The sequence below is a fragment of the Ornithodoros turicata genome, chromosome 8 (genome assembly GCF_037126465.1).
Source record: "Ornithodoros turicata isolate Travis chromosome 8, ASM3712646v1, whole genome shotgun sequence".
Taxonomy (NCBI): domain Eukaryota; kingdom Metazoa; phylum Arthropoda; class Arachnida; order Ixodida; family Argasidae; genus Ornithodoros; species Ornithodoros turicata.
Genome location: NC_088208.1, coordinates 30,045,863 through 30,069,678, shown reverse-complemented (window position 1 = coordinate 30,069,678; position 23,816 = coordinate 30,045,863). Strand labels below are relative to the sequence as shown.

Sequence of the window (23,816 nt, the reverse complement as noted above, 5' to 3'; positions counted from 1 at the left end):
GAACATAGAAAAGTGGGATCTTACTGGACTTTACCCTAAAGCACATGGCTCTATCAATACATTACGTTGGTCTTGCAAACAGCACTTGCTATGTGTGCACAAATCGTAACAAGAGTGAAAAAAGGACAGGGACAAAGATTTCACCCGCAGGAAACGTGATATCCTTGATTTGCTGCTGCTGCCTGATACTGTTCTTTCCAGGACAGCAAGGCTGACTTACCCTCCACAGCTAGATGAACAAATTTCAAATTGGTGATATGTTCTATAAACATGTATTGAAATGTCGTTAGCAAGGATTCCAATTCTTTCCTTGCTGTCAGAGATTCATAGCCAAAACCCTGCTTACTTGTAGCCAGTTACACTTGAAGCAAGTGTAACTCTTTTTATTAACAAACACAACAAGAACACTGCAGAATTGCAAACATCAAATGTGTAAAGGAAAACAAAGCACACAGAGGATAACACCAATCCACACACTGTGTGAGCACGTTGCCTGCACACTCATCTTCCAACGTTTCTTCTCCTCACGCCTTAAAAATACATACCCTCACAACTTCTTTCACAAAGGGATATCACCAAAGCACACAGCAACATCCAAACAAGTCCTCTACAAACAGCAAAAAGATCCATCTGGGTAACAGCACAGCAGCAGGTAAATAATCAGATGCTACTCCCAAAATGTCCCGCTCCTAATATGGCCTAGCTAAAATATCCATGTACAACAATAAAGGTGGCTGCACATCGATTAACAAGTGATGTGGCCCCGTCTCACTGGACCAGGATTGGCACGGTAGCGGTAACGAACAGGTACTCGTTGCAATTCAACATAGAAGAGCCGGCCACGCTAACGCGGCCATTAACTATGCCTATCTGCAGTGGAACATGACTAGCACTTCAAAGTTCTAACACCGTAGCACAGGAAGACAATGTAGAGGCACACAACATCAAGATCACCATGCCTACAGTTGACAGTCTAAGAGCTGATTCTGCAAAAACGTAAATCTACTGTAGCGACCACACACCGACGATACATGGATGCATGTCTCTTGAAATGCATATCAACAGCTGGACTTCAGACATTACTGCCTGAAATGTGGGCTACAAGTCTCCCCACTGATTTTGGTACTGTAGAACATGGCCCAGAGCTCTTAAGTCAAAGACATGAACGGAATGCACAGCAAGAATAGAAACGTAACACCTAGTATTCAAGATCACGAACTTGTGGATACTGGGTGACCTGCCTTGAAATATGTAGAATCTTCCTCCAAAACTACAGGTTTTCCTGGCGATTTTAATCCAAGTGCCAGCTAAATTAATCTATGTGCCATGCAAACTTTATGGGGCATGGATTAATTTAGCTGGCACTTGGATTAAAATCGCCGGGAAAACCTGTAGTCTGAAGCATTACCTGTACGAGTGATCATTTAAATTCAGGGGCACTGTGTGGCCATGGATGGTACTAAACTCAAAGCAGAGTGGACGGGCCAATAATATTGCAACTTTGCAGTCACTCTAAAAAATTTTTTTGTGCCAAGAGGGGCTGATCCTCTCGCACACTATTTATGTGGCGATCATGGTCAACTAGGTTAATTTTCGTACCTGAGTTGAACTCGTAGTAGTTTTGTGATTGGCACATAGTGATTTGCAGTAACGGATAAGACATGAATAAAGGCTCCGCCATTTTCAATTTGGACGCAGACAGAGTGTTTGTGCGATAGGGGCCAGGTGGGAACCAAGATCCGCATGTGACATCTGTGCTCTTTGGAATGCAGCAAATCATATTAAAGGTGATGTGACCACTAGCCCTGAAGTTACATTCCAGTTACATAGCCATAAAGTTACAGTTAGTTCTTTGCATACACGTGAAAATGTTACCCAAGCATTACGACTAAATGGTGTAACAGTAGTCGCAACACAAAATCAAACCCGCAAACACTAAGACTAGCTAGTTGAATTGGATCCAATTGGACACATTGGATCCAATTGGACACATTGAATCCAACTGAGAATCGAATTGGACACAACTGGAATTTTTAACTGGGATAGCCTTTATTACTATAGTACAGCTGCAACCCTGATGGTCAACTTTGCTGTTTCCCACGGGCAGCAGCACTGTGACAGGTTACATGCTTCTGAGCATTGAGGCTTGCACTGCACTTATGTCACTGCTCAGCAAGGCTGTGTGCTCAAAAGTTTACCTTGTTAGCAATTTGAAATTGAGCAATTTTCTTTTACCCCTGCTGTTACTCCGGAAAAAGGTGCAAAATCTGCAACACGAAATTAACTGCTACACGGCGACAGTGGTCTTGTAGGTGTGGAACGGCTAGCATGTGCAAGCAAAAATGTTTGCAAGGAATGAAACCCGTTTCTACGGTGTAATATTCATCCAATTAGTGTAAGAGGAGGTTATTATGTTATTAATTTTGTTCTGGTAGATAGCCAGTCAGCTTGATTAAAAGCAGGCCACCCTGTAGGTCAACTAAATATTGTTTGTTAATGCAAGTACATAAGGGGAAATTAATGACTCGCTCTGTTAGTTGGAATCCACATAGTTGTGCTTGCTGATTGTGTCCTGTAACCTACCTATACCTACCACCATCTATTACACTGCTATTGTATTTCATTCCAGTACATTTCTGTCTTTCAAGTGAAACACATTTCGAGTTCCTAATCTACGCTGAGGGAATTCAAAATCTTCAACAATACACTAGATATTACCTGTTTTTATCTCAAATTGGTATGAAAACCAAATCTTACCCGTGATAAGGTAGCACAAAGTATAAAACTCGAAACACAGGGTTCTACCCACAACAAAGTAATAAAAGTAAGGATAACCCAAGTACAGGAACTCAACCCAAATTTTCCTTCAAACTGGTGTAAACGTGTACTCAATGTAGCTTCCTTTCTTATGCAAAAGAAAGTATTGAAGCAGATGGAGGCGCATGGATGTCATGTCCTAATTAGCTAGCAGGCAAACAAATTAGCACAACACAAAAATTAAATTAGGATGTCCACATCTAAAATAATAATCAATATTGTAAAGTGCAGTACTGTTCTAGAGCTGCATATTTTTCGTTTGTTGTTATTAAATTATTTTTGTTCCCCCTCATGTAATGCCCTATGGGACCCATGAGGTACCCACATAAATAAATAAATAATAAATAAATAATAAATAATAAATAAAGGCAGTACAAACAACACAAACATCACATAAGGTAACCCTTCTCAAGCTGCACCACAATTATCTTTTGAAGAGGAAGGCATTTTTAACATTTTTACATTTTTTTTACCAAAGGTGACTCTGTCAGACCTCTCTGAATAATTGGCATGACAAAAACAAATCTTATCATGCGTGATAACTTAAGGTACGACACCATTCCCAGTGCGACATGCGTCGCAAGACCAGAGATCCCTACAATGTTTCTGCTAAGGTACCTTCGCACACTTACAGCTTTCAGACTTCCTCGCTAATACTTCTCGGACGAAACGCCCAAATAATATTAAAAAGTATGACTTCTCATTATTTTTTATGTAAATGCATAATTCTGTCTTCCTTCTTCTGGATGGCAGCCATCGCATCATAGTGTTTCATGAAGGTGCCAAAAATGTTTCGATTCATGATGAAATAAATGCAGCAATATAACCTTTTATACCCCTGTCAGACCGGCACACTTACGGCCTTAACGGTTATGGCCGTAAGTGTATACTGTCATTAACTTCTTGGCAGATGGTCAGCAATACAGCATTTGCGACAAAAGCGAGACAGAGGGCAATGGCATTCCCGCAAGACAATTTTGCGGCATTCCATCGAAACCGCGCAAACCTCGTCACCAAGCCCACCGTAAACTGGACACTTAATTCAATTCAAAATAAAATGTTTTTACGCGATGTAATGCTCTGTCATCTTTTTTTTTCGCGTTTTTCTGATGCATTTTTGCACTTTGCTTCGCTTTTTATCCCGTCTGTTCAGGTGTTCAGTCTGTAGTGACACCCTCGAACCAGCGCACGTGGCATTGCACTGTGTCGTCTGCACCAAAAAAAAATATCGAAAGCACTTCAAAGCAAATGAAGTTTGCTGTCGTATTTTCAAAATACCAACCAAACGTTGTTTTCATGTACTCACAGTGAGAAAAAAACGTGACTTCACTACATTACATTCAACGTTCGCAGATGTGTTCAACGATGTGGACATCATCGGTAAAATGCCTTCACGGATACTGCCTGGCAGCTTCCCAGAGCCTAAGGCCCTATCAAAATTATGGCCATTTCTTAATGCCATAACCTTAAATTAACGCCATAGATGTGCTCTTCTGACAGAGGTATTAATATGCACCATTTGCGTGACAAACTTTTGAAACAAGAATGCAGGTTTAATAGTACGAGGTGATAAATGATTAGTGGAAAGATATTTTTTCACCGCACTTATCTTAATTGTAGCGCTGCTCTTACTTGTAGGAGGGTCTCCCGAGGTAGTTCAAACCTCGCTCGTGACTTACAGTTGTTTTTAAGCGGATGCCTCCCCCTCCCCTTTACCGTTTGGCAGGGTTGGCTCTGGAGGTCGCTGTGCCTCAGCCGTTGTGGAGGGCACGCCCCTGAGAGATGTTGCTCGCATGAGGATTCTGGGACGACCCTCGGGCTCTTCCTCGGCCACAGTCGGAGGGGTGTCGTCTGCATGCCCGCCGTCTCCAGCCGCCGCCCAGCCGGCCCCTCTGCGTGACTTCCCAAACCGAAAGGTCTTGCGACTCTGCGCCTTTTGCCGCTGGAGGCGGTGGCGTGGACGCTGAGGTTCTCCGCTGCTCTCGGGTGACTGCGGCCGTGATGCTGGCGGTGTCAGGGGCTCTCCTGTTATCCCCAAAAGACACAATTTTTGGGAACAGGTCTCCGCAACATTTCACAGTAGAGAATAAAAACAAAACAGGGGGATGGGGCCTGATTGGTTAACATGCACTTGGTGTAGGGTTGCCACCTTTCGTAGTGAAAAATACCGGCTGGGGGAGAGGAGGTGGAATAGAGAGAAAGGAGGAAAGGCTCATGGAAAAGGGAAAGTAGGCGATGGGTGGACGAGACACACACACACATAGAGAGAGAGAGAGAGAGAGCTCAAGATAATACGAGGAAACATATGTTCCTGTGTTTGGCTGTATCATTGATGCTAGAAATAACAATGACAATAATAATAACAATGAATAATAATAAGAACGAATAACTAAGAAAACGACTGGTGACTGCAGAACTGGGTCTGTGTTCCAGATTTATTTCAAGCTGTAGTGGAATGTTGAAGGGAAAATACCGTAAAAGCCCTTATGAACGGTCTTGAGCCACAAATACCGGCAAAAGGCTGCCGGTATCACCTTCCTACCGGCAACCGGCAGAGCGCCCAAATAACCGGCCGTGCCGGTGTAATACCGGCCTGGTGGCAACCCTAACTTGGTGCATGATCACAAATTAATGTGAAAATTGCCAGGAGCATTGTGCAATGAGCACTGTAAGAATTAGTGGCTTGAATAGATTTGCTCTCCCATACACTCGAGTTTGCTCTACAGGCCCAGGTGCAGGTGTCTCTACATCAACTAGCTTCTCTCTCCAGCATGAAATGAAGCAATTATGTACAGCTTGCAACATACTTGTCTTGAATTGACAGCTTGTGGTTAATCCTGAATGAAATGGTTTGTCCTGTTTATCTGAGATCTACAGGTGTTGCAAGAGTGTTTCTTCTGACTAATAGACACGTACGGCATGCTACCCGGTACAAGCTTGCAACGCCTGCAGATGCCGGATCAACCACAAGCTGTACGTGTGGTTTGTTGTGTAGGTTGTGCTACAATTACAGAGTGTTCTCATAGAGTACCTGCTTCGAGCAATTTATAAATGTTCACTATTACAGTTTGCCAGTTCTTGGAAGATAGCGCAGCCTGAAAAATCAGCCCCAGCTTAGCCGAAATGCGTAAAAAAAATTGAGCCGTTCTCTTAAGAAACGCTCCAAAATACTGGAAGTAGCAATAGACTGGCCCTATGGGGGTGTTTGATGAAACCAATAGTTTTGTCTGGAATATCAAACAGTTCGAATTTTTTTAGTAAAACAAAAAGATCGGCTGGCAAAACTGTGAATGCCGTTGTCTTCGACCAAGCCTTACTGTTGAGGCTACAACAACAATTGGGCGAGCTATCGTACCAGTGGAGTCGACACCTTCAGGTAGACTATCCTGAAGCACTTCCTCATCCGTGGCAGCCCCACTATCGGGCACGCCCACCAATGTAAGGCTACTGCTGCCAGTGCTCTTCTTGCTGCCTCGCTTTTTGATGAGCAGTGTCGACTTCCGAAACAGACGAGGCTCGGATGCTGCAGAGTGCTCAACATCCATGGCTTCCATGGGGCGATATACTGCATGATATCAACAGGGCGCAGCACTGAATTAACAACGAGCAAAACAAATTGCTGTCAAAAATTTGTTTCGGCCATGCAGTGAGCGCAAAAACAACGTTATGTATATTCCAAATTCGCAGCAGTACATAACGGGCCTTACGCGCGCTATCGTGTTCGTAAAAAAAATACCTGTAAAAGTTTACGTTTGGAATACATCGAAGGCCTTCTTGCATGAATATAAGCTGCTGTGAATACTGTCATGACTAGCCCATAACTACAGGTTTTCCCAGCGATTTTAATCCAAGTGCGAGCTAAATTAATCCATGTCCCATAAAGTTTGCATGGCACGTGGATTAATCTAGCTGGCACTTGGGTTAAAATCGCCGGGAAAACGTGTAGTGCTCATCCGTGCCAGCCAGACAGCCAAACCGTGACAGCCAAGCCAGCCGTGACAGCCAGCCATACCGTGTGCAGAGCATGTATAATATGCCCCGTGTTTTCTGGTTTTATGTTTTTTTTGAAAATCGGAGGATAAAAATCTGGTTTTATTTCTGGAGCTGTAAAACAGGGTAAAATCGGGTGATATTATGTGGAAAAGCAGATTTTTGGGTGGAAAATAAAAAAAGAGCGCTTCTCGCATTTTAGATTATCGCGAGATACAAGACAGGTATGCTCAGTGTGCAGTGCAGTGGCAGAGCCCCTATTGGTGGCTGAACTGGCACATTACCAAGTTGACTTTCAAGTTTTTTTCGGTGCAAATCAGGTTAAAACGGTTTTTATCCTAGAACACAGGGCCCTATAAGTATGCAGCAGAGTGGCTTCCCAGCAAGTGCTTTGTTCTACAGGTTGCTAACCCGTACGTATAGCCTCCTCTTGCGATTCTCTTCTTCCCGCTTACCTCGAGATGGGGGTGCATCTTCCTCGGGATAGCTGGTTCTCCGCAAGAAACGTTCCATGGTGCGCCGTGCACCACTTTCTCTGGGATGCAGTCGTATGCTGAGCCCGCGCGGGGGTTCGTGCATTGGTTCTCTCGGAGGATCCCGCTGGGATTCAGAACGACTCAGGGCCCGTGCTGGTGGAGGTGCCTGCTTCGTTGCCAATGATACACCAGGTGATGCAATGCCTTTATCTCCTGCACAGAGGAGATTTTGCGCATGTATAGCGGAGTAGGCGACATATGATGCCAGCCCAACATAATGGAGATGTGGAAACTGAGGCATCGGAAGGAGGGGTCAGGGGGGGGGGGGGCAACTGCCCTTTTTGACGTTGGGCTCCCCTCATGCTTTCATGCATAGATATCAGATAGGATACCTGATGTTCTCTTATGAGGTATATTTTTACAGGATTTGCACGTTCATCAACAAAAATTTTGATTACTCCAGGTAATATCACATCATGTAAATCAGATACATAACAGAGAAAGGCTGGCCATTGCACAAGTAACTGGATGCAATAAGATGAAGCTGAACATAGAAGTAAAATACAAGTGAGCTGGTGTACACTTGACGGAAAACATGTCCCTGAGCTTCGGGGAAGGACAAAAGACAAAACACAAAAACAAACAGCACAAGACAAAAAGCCTTGTCTTGCACTGTCTGTTTTTGTGTTTTATCATTGCCCCAGAGCTCAGGGACATGTTGCCAACATCAAGATGAAGCTGTTTTTCATAGCACCATATTTCACGTAATTCTGCAGTGCGTGTTATTTTACTACGTTTTATTTCGTTTTTATGAATTTATTTTTGCATACCAGATGTCCCTGATGTACAATCCTTCTCGACCCCCACCCCCCCACCCCCAGTGGCAAGGGGCTTCCGACAGCCCAGAGTGGAGGTAACATTTGCAAAAATAGTTTGGTGCCAGTAATGTATTACCGCCATCGTTCGATCCCATGCCTGGTGGACTTCCAAGACGTGTGATGCTCTGATGATCCGGAGTGAGTTCTGTGAAACTTGGACGGTGTGCACTTCCTGGAGGTAGGGTGCGGGTGAAGCTCACAGACTGTGAGACTTCACTGCTGTGCCCTTCAGTTGTGGATGACTTGCATCGATCCAGTTCACCACCTGGTGAAGTACGCGAAGAAATTAAAAGAGGCTAATAATTTTACACTTCCTCTTTCAGACAGATATGTGTTGCATGTGGAAGAAGATATACAAGTCAGTCCAGCTCTACGAGGTACTCAAACGACAAAAACCGCTAAGAATGGAGCGCCCAAAGACAAAGATCAGATGCACCTACGCCATACCTCACGTCTACCCCACGTTACGCCCCCCCCCCCCCCCCCCCCCGACCCTGGGGAAGACATGAGGCAGGAGGAGGAACACTCATTGACACTGTCAGTCTCCCCATATATGATTCTGTCTCATTCCACTCTCATCCTACATTCTTAACACAAACTCTTTCGCTGCATCAAAATGACACTGTTTGACCAGGGCATCAAGAACTAACCCAATTGCAAAAAAATATATGAACCATCCGACCTATATGAAACAGTGTGACTTTGACGTAATACGAAATGACTGTCTATAAGATAGCACAGTCTATTTTCCACCTATAGCAGGAAGCTTTTCTCACCCAGCTTCCAAGCTACAAGGTCTTCCTTTAGGGTCTTGAGTTCATTGACCAAGTCGACAAACACGCAGCCAAAGCTCTTGGGGATAGGCAGGTTCACCCCTTTCAGCTTGTCACGAATCAGCTGCTGATAATAGTATTCTTGCTCGTTGTCGCAAATGGTCTGCAAGATCTGTTGAAGGGAAACATTTAGATACAAACTGCAAGCTGAACACTGACAATAGCCACATCCTCTAGACAATAAGCAGTGTGCCCCTATGGACCCCACTATTATGCGTCTGTGTGAGTTGCAGACGACGCCCTCCCAAATGCTATTTTTGGGAGTCCCCCTGCTGTACTTCAGAAGCATGCTGCCTAGAATTTGCTGTGTAGTCACATTTTTCCATGACTCAAACATCAATGAATCAACCAATTAATATCCACCGAAAATGAGGCTACCTTGTACTTGATAAGAGGAAACAGTAGCACAAACAGTGGGGTCCGATGCGTGACAACGAAGTCCAAGAAACTCCAAAGTGCAAGTCCACCTGATCAAAGAGAAGAGAGAGAGAGAAAAGATACATTAGACTCTATTTACTTTTTCAATATAATGTACAGGGTTCACTGCAAGATAAACTTCAGGGTTTGTAACGAAGATAAAACAAATAGAAACAGTGTCGGGAAGCTAAAGTAGACGTTAGAGGACGTAGTATGCCCCAAAATTCTATGTCAATACCGCCACTTGGTTCGTTTCTCTGCAAATAAATTGTGAAAAAAAAGAAAGAGAAAAAACGCCGCTGCCTAACATTTCCAATCGGCTATATGTACTTGTGTTTCAGCTCCTTCCGTTACAAACCCCGAAGTTTATCTTGCGGCCAACCCTGTACATCACAGAAATTATATCCATCACTAGGCATATTTAACTGAAGTTCTAAGACAAACTGTACAGAGGTTATGAATACCTTGTAGCCTGTTTCCAAGCTCTCGAATGCAACGCGCTATTCTGTGCCAGTCGCTGATCAGCTGTCTTTCATAGCAGACAATCAATATCTTCAAACCTGGAACATAAGATATATGAAATGCATATATCACAAATACTGCTTACGTTGTTGAGGGACCCTACATGCAAGCAGCGAATTTTGGGACTGAAAGGAACGTGACTGCTGATGCTTAATGTCTTAAATTTTTATTGTAAAACATCATTTTGGCAAGTGAAGATTACAGGGTGTGAAAAATTTTGCAAAATTGAAAGCACATCCCCCCATGCACTACATATTTAATGAATATTTCAAATTGAATTCTCCAAATATACCAAACAGGAAAATATATCCACACAGCTTATTAATTAACGAATCAGTCTGCTCGCATCAATAGTTACAACGGGAGGCATATTCCTGAACCACTAACCTAAAAATCCTATTTGGTACAGGGAACTCCGGACTCTATTAGGAGACTTGTCTTGATTGGAGGATGTGTTCTGTTGAGCTTCAGCCGGAAGCTTGCCAACAGCAGAAGATGATGGGTGATGCTTATGGCTGACAGGTGACAAAGCGTTGAGGACCACCGTCAGGGCAAAAGAAATGTCCGATGGCCGCATCTTGGGGACATCTACACGTGATGTGATGCGCACACGGTTACGTGTCTTCGTGGCAAAGTACCAATCCAAGCGAGTGAAAAACTGTTACCTTTCACTCCACTGCTGACTCTTATGCAAAGTGGCAATATAAAGTTCATCAAGTAAATCTCAGTCTTATCGGGGCTCGACAAGATGGATGAACTACCACAGACACTCTCGAGAGATTGGGACTCCTGAAAGAGCAAATTGAAAAAACAAATGTGTGATGCAGCCCATCAAGGATTCACGCTACACAACATACCCCAAGAGCAATCATCTGCATGGTAATCAGACGCACTGCTACAGAGCAGAACCCTGGCGGAGGAGACTGGGCAAGTGCAGCGGCTGAGGCAGAAACATTCATGTTGCTTTCTCCGATCAGGGAAATGTTCTGGTCCCCGACAATGATGCTCTGGCAGATGGCAACTAATGACTGCATGTAAGGACAATGTATTCAGGCAATGCTGTTACAGTATGTACATGAACAAAATGTAAATGGCAGTAGTATGCCAGACCTTGAGATGTGGAAGGTGGGCAATGTAAGGGTGCCTGTACAGTGTCATGTAGACGCCTCTGAGAAGATTACGGGCTGCTTCCCAATCAACGAGTCTCTGAAAAAGAAGGTAAATAGAGCTCGAAGTTTTTGGGAATTTTTTTTTCTTCTAAATTCGAGGCGTACAAGTCGGGTAAATCAACATGTGCTCTAAATTCATGCTAAATTCGGGGAGAAATCGGGCTCAGTTACTCAAACTAACTGTACTGGTTTGGTACAAACGGTGATGTAATTGTATTTTTCTGCCAAACAAGTTCGTGTGCACTCCTACAGACGTCTCAGTGAGGGCAATTTGTCGGGTAAATATCAGGTTTCACCCTAAAGAGGCAACCTTCAAATCAGGGCGCAAATTTGTCCCCCTGTCCATGTCCTGGTATCCATCTTATAATCAGTAATACAGAGGCATGCTCTATTTGATATGGAGCTCATCATTACATGAACAATTCAATGAGCAAGCAAAATATTTATGACAGCTTAAACATGAAAGTATGAGGAGTGTTTATCAAAAAGAAAAAGCAGAATGGTTTTGAATATGTCTGTTTTGAATTGCCATCTAACACTCTTGTTTCGACATCAACACATGAACTCACGCTCCAACCATCCCCAAAAGTACCTACTACATTACTTTTTGCCAACTGACTGAGTCATTCTTTAGTACTGGAAGTGCAACCATGGGAATTAGAGCCATTTTGTCCTTCTCTAAGATATTTGAGACCTCCTGCGGTACTATTAAGTGTGCCTTTACACAGGATTTGATGACACAACCAAATGCAACAGCGTAATTGGTGGAAGCAGTGTATACCACAGCTTTATTAAGTGGCTTACTCTTATTGCAGGCTTCTTTGCAACCTTTGTGAAGGTTTTATCAAGGCGCCGGATGACCATGATGAGGGCGGGGCGCATGGCTTCTTGCGCCCACTCTGACTGCGGAAGCACCTCGTTGAGGTAGCGACGCAGGCCACGACATGCCATAGTAACTGGGTCATAGGGTGCCATTTTGAGTAAGCTGTGGGCCACTTCTGCAAGACGCTGCAAACAAAGTCCTTCCGTCAATAATTACGTAACTGAACATGACCTAGCTACGTTTAAAGTGTCACTACGGAAAATATCTTGTACCGTATACCCCAAAAATACGGGTTCTCTACGTGACTGATAAAATAAATAAAATAATTACTCAATGACTTAATTAAATTGAATTGCTGAAATATATAAATAATTATATAATATATAATAAATAAATAATATATTTATATATTTTTTATATAAATTATATATAAATAAAATTAATAATTTTTTTTGGCCCTGTAGTGGCACTTTTAGGTGAAGCAACTGGGATCTCACCAGGTGGCACTTGACATCCAGAAGCTCGGTAGCTTTACTCGGAAGGTCTGGAATTTTCTTGCTAAGGTCTGCCAAACGTGCCGAGCATTTTGTCAGGAACTCCGCTACGACGCCCAACAGTGTGTCACGTGGTTTACGGAACTCCAAGCGCAGCAGGTCACTATCTTCGTCGTCCTGTTCATAGTGGGTGCCAGCTTGCTTGCGGGACCCGTAGAGGGTTTCGTTCACAAATCTGCAATGTTGTTTCAACGGGTGGTGAGGTACCCCTCACGTTTGTCACTTAGGGTTGCCAGCCGGGCACGGCCAGTTATTTGCTGTCCGTACTAGGGTTGCCACCTTTCGTAGTGAAAAATACCGGCGGAGGGAGAGGAGGTGGATAGAGGGAAAGGAGGAATGGCTTGTGGGAAAGGGAAGTGGGTGAGGGGTGGAAGAGCACACACAGAAAAGGAGAGAGAGAGCTCAAGATAATACAAGGAAACCTATGTTCCTGTGAGTAATAATAATAATAATAATAATATTAATGAATAACTAAGGAAAGAACTGGTGACTGCGGAGTTGGCTCTATGCTCCATATTTATTCAAGCTGTAGTGGAATGTTGAAGAGAAAAGCCCCTATGAAAGGTCTTGAGCCACAAATACCGGCAAAAGGCTTCCGGTATCACCTTCCTACCGGCAACCGGCAGAGCCAGCAAATAACCAGCCGTGTCGGTATAATACCGGCCTGGTGACAACCCTAGTCCGTACAGGCTGCCGGTTGAAAAGGGGATACCAGCAACGTGTAGACCACGTATAGCCAAGGCCTATGTAATCCCTGGCATAATACAATCTTTCGCTATTTACGACGTTATTTTCCATCCTAACATTCTGGTCCACGTAAATGAAAGAGCAAGCTTATCCACACACGAGTTATGTACGGAAAGAAATCTTGGAATACTTGAGCATATTGAATATATGGGAATAGTATTGGAATGATACTGCAGCCCCTAGAAGTAAAAAAAAATCATTTGTACAGATTCCGTCACTGTACAATTTGTCAGGTCCCACAAAAAACGCTGGGAAAAACGAAAAACGAAAAAAGCATTATACTGTATCATGTCATGAGGGTCCTACTGTGCATGTTGACACTGATGGATGGAAACCCCTTGTTGGTGTTTGTCTCCATCCCCCCTGCCCCCCTGAGTTAACCCAACCAGACACATTTGTGCCAAATATGTTCACCTTCAAACCATGCTACAGCATTTCATTTCCACAAGGAACCTAACACTGCAAAGCTTTCCAGGTTTTTATCATCCACTGTGCACTTTCCAGGTCACGTCCCTTTTCTGCTTTTTTGCTCCAGCAGATATCATTATCAGATATATCATTGACTCCAACAGATACCGTATCATTATTATATCACGCACACCAAACTGCCATGTAGCTACTCACCTAGAAGGCAAATCCTCCTCAATCTCATAAGGAGGTGAGCATGCTCCACGTGTGGCATTCTTTATACTTGAACCTCTCAGGTCAATAGCCTTTTGAGGACCAGTGTAGTTTCTGCAACAACGAAGCAAAAGCGGAGAAGGTGTGATGACCCTTTGAGGACAGGAACAACAAATGGCTGAACTAAAGTGAGCACTAGCCAAGCCAACCAAACAAGCCAGTAAGAATGAATGCTCTGAGAAAACAAGAATTATATTTGAACCGTGACCTACTAGATTATAACGACCATGTCATGGACACCCCTTCCCAGCGCCGCATTTAGAAGCTAGCGGTGGCGCTACTCAACGGCCCGGTTATTGCTTCCTCGATTTCTGCAATACTCTGTACACTTTAGCTTACTTTAGTATTTTTGTACAAGCGGTGGATGTCCCACAGGAGATTCTTCTTTCTAAAGTTGATTATCATCATCATTCTACGCGTTTTCATAGGAGCTGTTGCTGTCATCTGCTACGGTAATCGTACGTCCGCTTCTGCGCGTTCAAAATTCAAATTTCCATTGTCCAATCATGATGTAGATCTCGCGGGCCGATGAGTGACTCCCCCTAGCGGATCGTGTGGACGGGCTCCTCATAGGGTTTGCCGATCATGATGTGGTCATTAGAATCTAGTAGGGTCGTGATTTGAACACATTGCGGATGATATTCTCACCTGGTAAGAGCCTCACAGTTACTAATGAGAGTTTTCATGCTAACTGACACGTTGTGGATCATCTGGAGTTCAGTGCGTGGGCCTCCTGGGGTCTCTTTCTTTGTTGTCAAGGCTTGCAGGTGATTCAGGTAGAAGGGCAGTATGGCTTCCAAAATTGTCTAAAACGTCGTGGCCAGCGTAAGGAACGTGCACACTCGACGTTTTAAAATTCGAACTTCAAAATGACCTTACCAACATCTGATGCCCCCTGTGGGAATCTGATGCATACGATACAACAGTAACGCAGAGCGAGATAGCATCTAAGATTGTTAACGTATCGGGATCCATCTGATAACAGAAATCAAGGGCCCTCAGTGGCTTTTCTGCATCCACCAGTTCGAGGATGTCCAGCGGATCCACAATGTATTGGGCCAGAGATTGTAGCAACTGGAAAAATGCCTTTGGCTGCATCTGTAAACGAACGAGATACAATCGTAAAACAAAGCCACACAAATGAAGACACACAAACGAGAACAAAACAAAACGAAACAAAGCGCGACAAAGTTAAAAGCTTAAAGCAAAGTTTAAAGCTTAAAGCAAAGCTTAAAGCAAAGCTTAAAGCAAAGCTTAAAGCAAAGCTTAAACGAACCTTGTTGGCGTCACCGTAGTTGTTGCCCGTGTCAAGGTCAAGTAACGGTGCTACGCTTCCGAACATCTGCAGGCAATTGAGTATCTCTTGTAAGAGTGTGTGCTGAATGCATGGAGGTGCTTGGTGGCACGTATCAACCAAATCAATATCAATCAATTAGATCATACGTATCAATTAAATATAAAAATACTAGTATATCTACAGGTTTTCCCGGCGATTTTAATCCGAGTGCCAGCTAGATTAATCCATGCCCCATAAAGTTTGCATGGCACGTGCATTGATTTCGATGGCGCTCGGATTAAAATCGCCGGGAAAACGTGTAGTATCGGATGTCAATGAGGCTGCACCTGAAGGATGAAAGGTTTACGGTGCATGATGTAAAACTGTTTGCAGATGAACTCAACAGTCCTACACAGCAGCCCATTTGTTTGGTGATTGGAGTAGATCTGAAGTATGGTAGGCATGATCAGGAGGTATCTGAAAAAAATATCCAGCGCTCGTAACATGGGGCAAGCACTTTCTCCTCCCTGATATATGAAAGCAATGTCGTACCCATTTGAAGCAAAAATGTTCTTGAACTGATGTGCCGCATTTATGTAGGTCGCCATACAGAGCCGAAGTATCGTTGCGTCCTCAGGGTGCAGCACTAAGGCCCCATTCACCACATTGAGGAAAAGGTGAATGTCGGAGGAATGTGCAAAAAACCCTGCCATTGCTTCGAACATCCGGGCCATAAGCTGCAAGAAGAAATAGTACTTAAATGCATCGCGCTAGTTACACATTACATTGTGACAGTCCGAGCTGCTTCAATACTCTATGGAAATTATATTATTGTGAAATTGTAAGACTACTTTGCCGTATTCATTCTTAAATAGACACAAAACATGCATATCAGATGCGCTTGAATTGTGAATATTCCGGCTGCCTATTCCTGTTCATGTAAATGTTATCATCCATGTGAACTACAAATATGTGTAAGCATAGTAATGCAATGGACGGATTCTGGCTGAGGCATCTCAAACACATGGAGGGAAAAGAAATGACAAGATGCACCAGCGAGGCAACATCATATCATATGAAGAAGACCACATGACGTATCACATAAAGAAAGCACTGTTCATTCTCACCTTAACCCAAACCATTTTGTGCAGAGTATCCATTCCTAAAACTTCCTGCAGAATCAAACGAGAGAAATATGTCAAAAACCAATTCCATGTCCTCAACATGTAAGGAGCCTTACCCTTCCAAATTTCCCACTGTAGAGCTCGAAGTCGGCTTCTAGTGCTTTTCGAGGAAATGCAGGCAGTTTGGTAAGCTCATCGTGTAGGAACAACACTCGCGGTGCAAGCTGATGGCTTGTTCTTAAAATAGATAGGCTCATCAGCACCTGAAATATGTATGCATAAACACATAATGTGAGTGCCTGTGCAGGTGTTTAGCAAAAATGCTGTTTTCTGTGTTTGCTTAATAAAGCCTTCAGTTGTTGCCAATCCTCTGAACTCTATCCTCAGTACTTGTTCCATTTTTACTTCTGTTGAAATATGAACCAGTACCAACCAGTCCTATTCTTTCTCTTGGTGAATCCGTGAGGAAACTGTGTCGTGTTTTATTACTACGAAAACTTTACTGTCTAGTACTCACTTTGCCCACTTCAATTAAATGCAATGAGAATGCCTGCTGCTGCAAGGCTTCAAAGGCCTCGTCAGGATCCATCTTTAACAGGGTCAACTGAGGGTACTGTGACCGTTTGAAGAAGTAAAAGTCACGTACAAAGGCACTTGGGTTATGCATCTGATCTGCGGAATAAATATCAGCGTGTTACTCAAATCACGTGCACAGCACATCAACACGTACTCGTTTTTGTGTCAACCAGGAAGTAACAGTTTTGTTGACTCTCCTCGATGCCAAAAAAGTCTAGACTGTCCTGCAGGATGTGTGAGAACTGTGTGTCCTGAAATGTTGAATAAAAAGTATTTCATCCGCGCCGATAGTGGACCGATAAAAGAAAAAAAGACGGACCTCATGGATCGGAAACTGGGACGGTATTCCACTGGCATCTGTACCATGGACGATGATCTTCTTGGCACTTGGAACATTCGCAGTGATCAGCAGAGTAGCCTGAAATTGTGCCAATTGAGACTTGGTTTTGGATGACACATTTCTTACGCAAGAACTTGTAAACCGTTGCTTACATCACACTGCTCTTTCCTCAATATTTGTTTGAGATCTTTGAGATACAACCCATACACACTTGGCACAACCTGCAATTTAAAAAAAAAAGATGCATACAGGGCACACTTCACAATGATTACACATTTTAATTGCCTCTCAAACCATAAAGCATCACAATGATTGAAAACTTTATTAGTCCAATAATAGCTCCCAATCTTCGCCATGTTTTATTGGAATAGTTTACTGCTACAAAAATGCAAAATGAGCTGCGTAAGAGGAAAGTATCACTTAAAAAGCAGAAGTTACATGACCTTACCAACCACAGGATGGAGAGGGCATTTGCAATAAGCTCAGTACCTCCTTCAACTGGTGCTCTGATGTAGAACATGATATATCCAATCTACAATTAAGAGCGAAAATGCATTTAACCCATGAGTGCCATTTGCAGGCGCTCCCGTAACTGGGGAACGAGCACGGATTAAACAATACTCGTATGTAGTCACCAGATAATTGTAGAGCGTATGTGCAGCTTGAGCTGGTAGTCTCGGAACAAAGCGCAGCAGCCGCCTCAGTATCTGTATTACTGTTTCCTGCTTTTCTCTAGTCAAACGTTCTAGGAAATAGCGCAGGAACAGGGCTGTGTCTTCCACGAGGCACAGCCACACCACGCGATAGGCTACCTCGTACACTGGAACATGGCAATAGTAGAATAATTAATAGTAATTAATAGTAATAAGTAAATGATTAGTAAGGTTGAGACCTAAAGTTGTGCGTGCTTGAGTTACTATCAGTGATGGCCAGTAGTTAACTACATGTAGTTAAACTACTAGTCAAACTACCTGATTGTAGTTAAAAAGTAGTTATCAACTACTTGCAGAAATGTAGTGTGCAACTACTAGTTAAACTACTATTTCGAGTAGTTAACTGCAGTGGTTAGGTCACTGCAGGCGCCAACTACTTCCGATTTTGCCGCAAGCTTTACAGCACAATTGTGCTTCCTTGAGCTACTTGTTTGATGAGAACGGAAGTGCAGAGCAATTGTGGCATCCGTGTGTACTAAATCTTCTCTTTTATCGCTGCTTGTGATTCATATTTAGGTGTTCAAGAACACTATAGAATGGGATTGGTGTCGATGGACAACGCTAAGTAGTTAGAGATGTAGTTAAAATACATTGCAGTAGTTATAGAAGTAGTTTTAACTACCTCCCCTGAAAAGTAGTTGAACTACTAGTTAAACTACTCCATCATGAAGTAGTTAGTAATTATAGTTAAACTACTGTAGAAGTAGCTAGTGGCCATCACTGGTCACTATACTCTAAGCAAAATGTACCTGCTATGCCCTCTGCGCCGACTTCAGCGTCATTGAGAAGATTTATGATTGACACAGCTGCAGAGCAAAGGCAAGATGGAAACAAGGCATGTGCCACCTGGATTGGGTGTGAGGATGTTCGTTCTGCTTGCTGATCTTCATCACCTACCATGAAAGGACAGAAAAAGGAACCATATAAACATTGTGCATGCAACACTTGTAAGCAGGGGTGTGGGTGTGCCATGGTAACAATACCTTCTTCATGTTCATCAACAGCATGAAACAATGCTGGTTCGTATGCTGCAAGTACATTTACAGCAACTGAGGTGATATGGAAGTTTTCCCTTTCGTTGCACTTTTTCTCTTCTTCAGCTTGGAGGGCTCGATGTATCAACTCCATCTGCTGCTTGCGTCGAGTTTGTGTCGCCGTCACAAACGACCTCTGCAGCTGACAAAAATTTGAAAGGTTATGTAATGGGAACAGTTGATATGTTGTTGCACATCTAAAGCAAGCAGAGAGGAACAATAACAATCTTGCTCTGAATCGTAATGAAGTTTATAAAAAAAAAATTGAGATTCAATTCTTGTAACACAAGAGGAATCATGAGCCACTGTCTGAGGTGCACGTATGTCGGCATACAACTCATGTTGAGTCTTGTGCATGTGCAGACTTGTTTAGTGTTGTAGCACTGTCATTTCATCAATGCTGTCTGTTCTGCTGCTATGCTACGGCTTTAAACTATAGCATGTGATCTTTTCGTATGCTACCTTTAGCAAATCTCCCTCTTAGAGTCCATTTGAAAGAGAACGTGATGTCACACATTAACGCAGAATGCAGCCCGATAATCCTTTGACATTCTCCACAAAACGTTAGAACATGTAGTGCCCCACTCCTAGGCCAACCCCTTTATGTTCCAGGATGGAAGTTTTCTTCCACTTCTTACCGACTGGTCCTGATTGATGGTGACCTCTTCGACCTTCGCCTTCACCTGAGGCATCCACGGAGGATCAGCTACAGGGGCGCAGTCCAGTGCAATACGTGGGCTCGGAAGGGTAAACTCAATCATTGGAGGTGGCACCTGCAGCAAGGACGGGGCATTTCTGCAAGGATTCTTCAGAATTCGTGGCTACACAAAAGCTCCATTAGGTAATAGTAATGTTGCGTTCATAATACATTTTATTTGGGAGCAACAGCCACTGAACACTATGAGTACACTTTACCTTGAAGACTAAATGAGCTGCTTCTTCCATTCTTAGCCAGCACTGGTAGCGAAATTTCCAAAGTACCTGGAATCTGATGAAATAGAAGGAAGGTTTACGTGGGGAAAGGTTTACAAAATACATGGCAAACCTTAACTATAGGAGGTGACTGACATACACTACATTTATTCGAAAACAGCACAATCATCGAAGCCAAGCAGTTCAGACAAGAGGACGCATGTTGTGCATGCAACGAACCAGAATAATGGGCAGCTGGTTGTCCAAGCAGAGCTGTGCTTTGATGAAAATAATGTCCGTCGGCATGTCACATTTTCGAGTTTTGAGGTCAAAGCAGTCGATTTAAAATCGCTAGCAAGAGGCGGTCATTTCTCTTCGTACACGATGTCTACATTCATACAAACCACGTCATTCAGCATTGCAGTTTCAGCCCGAATCGCCTGACACTACTATGCAAACAAGTGTGCTGTGATGCATGACATGCACATAGTGGTTGCGTACACATAGCAATCAGCCACACAACTAGATACGACAGGCAGATAGCTGTGCCAAGGCCATGGCCTGCGCAGTACCTCAGCAGTGCGTTGATTCTCTGCATTGTGTCCTCGCTCCTGAGCTCTCGTGTGACCAGCTCGGAAGCGTGTTCGGGCACTCTGACAGCCGCCAGAATGAAGACAACAGCTGGTGGACGTGTAAGGACACGACGGAGGAAGGCAAGGAAAAGAAACAGTGTTCATCTCAATTTTTCGCTCTTGCCGCGTCGTACTCTCTATTCCTGTTGCCTGCCTTACGTTTCGCATCATTACTTTCAGGCATGTGCAAATGATTATTTTAAGACCGAAGCGAATGGATACATGGCCAAAGCAAACATGAAGCAAATAGTTATACAACCGAATCGAATATGAAGTGAATAGCTGAGTAACCGGGCCTGATGCATGTGTGGTGCACGCGCAGATATATAAACGTGTGCGCAGCATGTATATACATGACATATTCGTATAGATCAGAATGTGAAGTAGAGCTCACTTTGTTTTTGTGTTCTTCCTTGTGCTGCTTCTAGCCTTGCATATGCAGCTTTCGAATTATTTGAATATGTTCGGTTTGGAAGAAACGTCAATTCATTTCATTTTCATTTCATTTATTCAGAACCCCAAGGCCCTAAAAGGGCAATTATAATGATAATTTTATTTACCCACATTGGCAGTGGGAGGCGCTGCCCAAAAGCTGCCAGGAAGGCAGCTTGATGAGGTCAGGCACCCTTGGGGCCAATTCGATTCAAAGTTACATAAAAATGGTTATTATATATCATGATGATTAATAATGCAAAGTTAATAACGAGTAGTAATAATAATAGTTTATAATAATAGTTATTTATATAAAAATATAAATATCTGTATTCAATTTCAATATAATTATTTGCTTTGGTATTCAAAAGAGTCGAACATTCGCGCATGCTTAATTATTTTCAACGGTTTATACCGGAAACATAATGAACACTACGTACCGGCAGCAGCAGTCAACTGCTGATCACTTTCCAGCAGAAGCTCCCACGCCAAAGGCATGGCTTCAACGAATGTGTCTTCAGAGGCAACAACGGCGCCCTTGATCAAGGTTGACAGTGGACTATGGAAAAGGCTCATCACCTAAGTGGAAGAAAGTCGAGAGAATTACAGAATTATGTGCTGCATAGATTTCTCACTGCACTCGAAAGATGTGTGCTTCTGTCTGGCTCGAAGCCAAGATATTGCCCTCGTTTTGTTGAGGCGACAAGCAAGATTACCGTAAAAAAGTATACTGGCAGTAGTTAAAGTCATTCAGTGCATGTGAATACAGGGATCTTGTATGTGAACCTCCACTGCAAGGTTTGGCAAAGGTCTTCATGATTTGAAATAAGTCACAAACCAGGTTTCCAATCAAGGTGTCTACCAAATTGCAGCCTTCAAATTCCCAGACTTTTCCAGGTTTTCACTGACTATTTCAAGCGAATTCCCTGGAAAAGAAAAAGGGAACTTGGTGCTCCTAACGTTTTGATACTTTTCCAGTCACATCAAAATTCCTTGACAATTCCCCGCTTTCCAGGTTGGCAGACACACCCTGCCAATCAATCCCAATCCGTTTCAAATTTATATAGCTCTGTCACATAAAATGAAGAGCCCGTGAAGCCTCTGTTTCCTTGTCTCCCCAGGAGTACCACCTACTATAGAAACATGCAAAAAGGATGTAGCATACTCTCTCCCCTACAACTCCTTCTTTCTTGCTTTTTTGTGTATTTAACTAGATAGCTGTCTGAATAAAGGTTGTTGATATTTCAAGTCTGTCTGTCTGGAGAGTGTGTCTTATCTATGCCCTATCTTATCTATGAAGGATTTCATTTCTAGGTTTCCCTGCCCGCCCCGTCCCATAATGGTCAAGCCCGCCGCGCCCATGCCATGCTCTAGTGCATGAGTTACCTGAGTCTTGAGGTATTTCAGCATAGGGTTCTCCTCCTTGGGCGTATGAGACTTCTTCTTTGACTCAGTAGGAGGAATGGTCAGCTTTGCTTCGCCTGCAACTAGCCCACCCTCCATGTCGTGAGCCAGGCAGGTGGCGCTGCTATGCAGGGAACGTGCTCCACTTCCTATTCCCCCATAGGGAGCGTCTAGGGCTTTCTCCAACTTTTCCAGGTTGTGTGCAATGCTGGCTTTCCGCTTCAATGGAGAGCTTGGCCCTGTAATGATCTACGTGAGGGAAGGGAGTGTATTATAGTTACGTAATAATCGTGCGGAGAAGGATGTAAATGTGTGGAACATTGCGTGTTGAGAGGAAGCTAGACCAAAAGGAAGCGAAAATTAATTTGGCATGAGATGGTATCAACCTCTGTTTAGTTAAAACAAACTATGTGCAAAACATTGGCATTATATGCATGTGCATTATTTATAGAAACCTATTTTAATTTGAATTTATCCCCAATTGTGAGACAGGTCCAGTTGGGTTATCTCTGACAATGAGGATTTCAGGACAGGGTAGTCATGACAAGCTTTTTTGGTGTGTGGATTTTCTTTCACAAATGAAATGAACAAACACAAATATTGACCCACCGACCCCATACTGATCCAGCAGGACTGCTAGAGCATGCACCTTCTGTTTTCTACGTCAACAGTGGGCTTCATGTCGCATATTCTTACCTTCTTGAATTTTTTGTCTTTCTTCCCTCCTTCCTTATCTTCTTGTTGTTTACCCATGTCTTGAACAAGGCCAAAGTCATCCCCATACACCTGTAAAGCAAAAATTACCTCCTTTCAAGGCAGCAAAATGAATGTTGGTAGCATGCATAAACTCAGTGGCATCAGTAGGGGGTGAGGTCCAGCAAAGCATTCTCACACTGTCTCTCAAAGCATTCCCAAATGTGCAGAGCGAACTTACCTTTCGAACACTTTTTACTAGCCTGTTACAAGCCCTCATCTGTCGACGGTAACAATTGGGATGACAGAACTGCTGGTGTGCGCACGTGAAGTTCAGTGAACTGCACAGTTGCACAGTGACCTGTTTGTCAGACGGAAAAAAACCTTGTTCTAACAGTGCAAAGGGAATCCGAGTCACGTAGATGTCCTTGTCCCAAAAACACGTCATTTTGCTCTGCCAGAGGGTATCCCAATAAAGCAGTACCTTGAGCCAGGGCATCTTCTTAGTGATGATGGCATCGTCACACTCCAATAAATCAACTGGGCTTTCCGGTGCCTGCTCATCACTTAGAACACCAGGAGATTCTTCTCCACTGACGTCTGCCCGTTCACTGGTGTCACTGCGGTCCGACACGGCGCTCACCTTGCGGCGCGACTTGATGCTTTCGGTGCGGCGTAACCCTATAAGCACAGACAGAAAGAGTGTTTACAAAAAACAAAAAAAAAGTTCCCTCTAAAGAAACAACACCACCTAGGTGCAGAAAGCCTGCTTG

The 23,816-nt window shown here is 43.5% G+C and overlaps 1 protein-coding gene and 1 long non-coding RNA gene across 3 annotated transcripts in view; one reads left to right on the top strand and one right to left on the bottom strand.

The window, feature by feature from the left end:
* Positions 1-342: 342 nt before the first annotated feature.
* Positions 343-23,816, bottom strand: part of LOC135366910 (protein unc-80 homolog) — a 44,451-nt gene continuing 20,977 nt past the window's right edge. The window contains exons 26-62 of one of the 2 annotated variants that reach the window (XM_064599897.1): positions 23,528-23,724; positions 23,285-23,404; positions 23,047-23,136; positions 22,333-22,599; positions 21,387-21,525; positions 20,455-20,563; positions 19,886-19,958; positions 19,609-19,743; positions 18,920-19,112; positions 18,686-18,829; positions 17,859-18,043; positions 17,672-17,755; positions 17,376-17,444; positions 17,203-17,301; positions 17,038-17,134; positions 16,825-16,979; positions 16,424-16,570; positions 16,311-16,355; positions 15,736-15,920; positions 15,531-15,660; positions 15,184-15,249; positions 14,787-15,005; positions 14,556-14,713; positions 13,851-13,961; positions 12,423-12,654; positions 11,907-12,110; positions 11,044-11,139; positions 10,791-10,961; positions 10,599-10,722; positions 10,321-10,521; positions 9,876-9,971; positions 9,373-9,461; positions 8,938-9,106; positions 8,238-8,426; positions 7,263-7,496; positions 6,173-6,382; positions 343-4,842 (exon numbers count right to left, since the gene is read on the bottom strand). In XM_064599897.1, coding sequence (XP_064455967.1) covers positions 4,505-4,842; positions 6,173-6,382; positions 7,263-7,496; positions 8,238-8,426; positions 8,938-9,106; positions 9,373-9,461; positions 9,876-9,971; positions 10,321-10,521; positions 10,599-10,722; positions 10,791-10,961; positions 11,044-11,139; positions 11,907-12,110; positions 12,423-12,654; positions 13,851-13,961; positions 14,556-14,713; positions 14,787-15,005; positions 15,184-15,249; positions 15,531-15,660; positions 15,736-15,920; positions 16,311-16,355; positions 16,424-16,570; positions 16,825-16,979; positions 17,038-17,134; positions 17,203-17,301; positions 17,376-17,444; positions 17,672-17,755; positions 17,859-18,043; positions 18,686-18,829; positions 18,920-19,112; positions 19,609-19,743; positions 19,886-19,958; positions 20,455-20,563; positions 21,387-21,525; positions 22,333-22,599; positions 23,047-23,136; positions 23,285-23,404; positions 23,528-23,724 — 5,570 coding nt within the window. In that variant the 3' untranslated portion in view covers positions 343-4,504. The remainder of the gene's footprint in view (positions 4,843-6,172; positions 6,383-7,262; positions 7,497-8,237; positions 8,427-8,937; positions 9,107-9,372; positions 9,462-9,875; positions 9,972-10,320; positions 10,522-10,598; positions 10,723-10,790; positions 10,962-11,043; positions 11,140-11,906; positions 12,111-12,422; positions 12,655-13,850; positions 13,962-14,555; positions 14,714-14,786; positions 15,006-15,183; positions 15,250-15,530; positions 15,661-15,735; positions 15,921-16,310; positions 16,356-16,423; positions 16,571-16,824; positions 16,980-17,037; positions 17,135-17,202; positions 17,302-17,375; positions 17,445-17,671; positions 17,756-17,858; positions 18,044-18,685; positions 18,830-18,919; positions 19,113-19,608; positions 19,744-19,885; positions 19,959-20,454; positions 20,564-21,386; positions 21,526-22,332; positions 22,600-23,046; positions 23,137-23,284; positions 23,405-23,527; positions 23,725-23,816) is intronic. The other variant, XM_064599898.1, reaches the window with a different exon arrangement.
* LOC135366911 (uncharacterized) lies at positions 14,422-21,494 on the top strand. Its single transcript, XR_010414317.1, has 3 exons — positions 14,422-14,558; positions 19,583-19,811; positions 21,421-21,494. It is a non-coding gene; the product is annotated as an uncharacterized LOC135366911 (long non-coding RNA).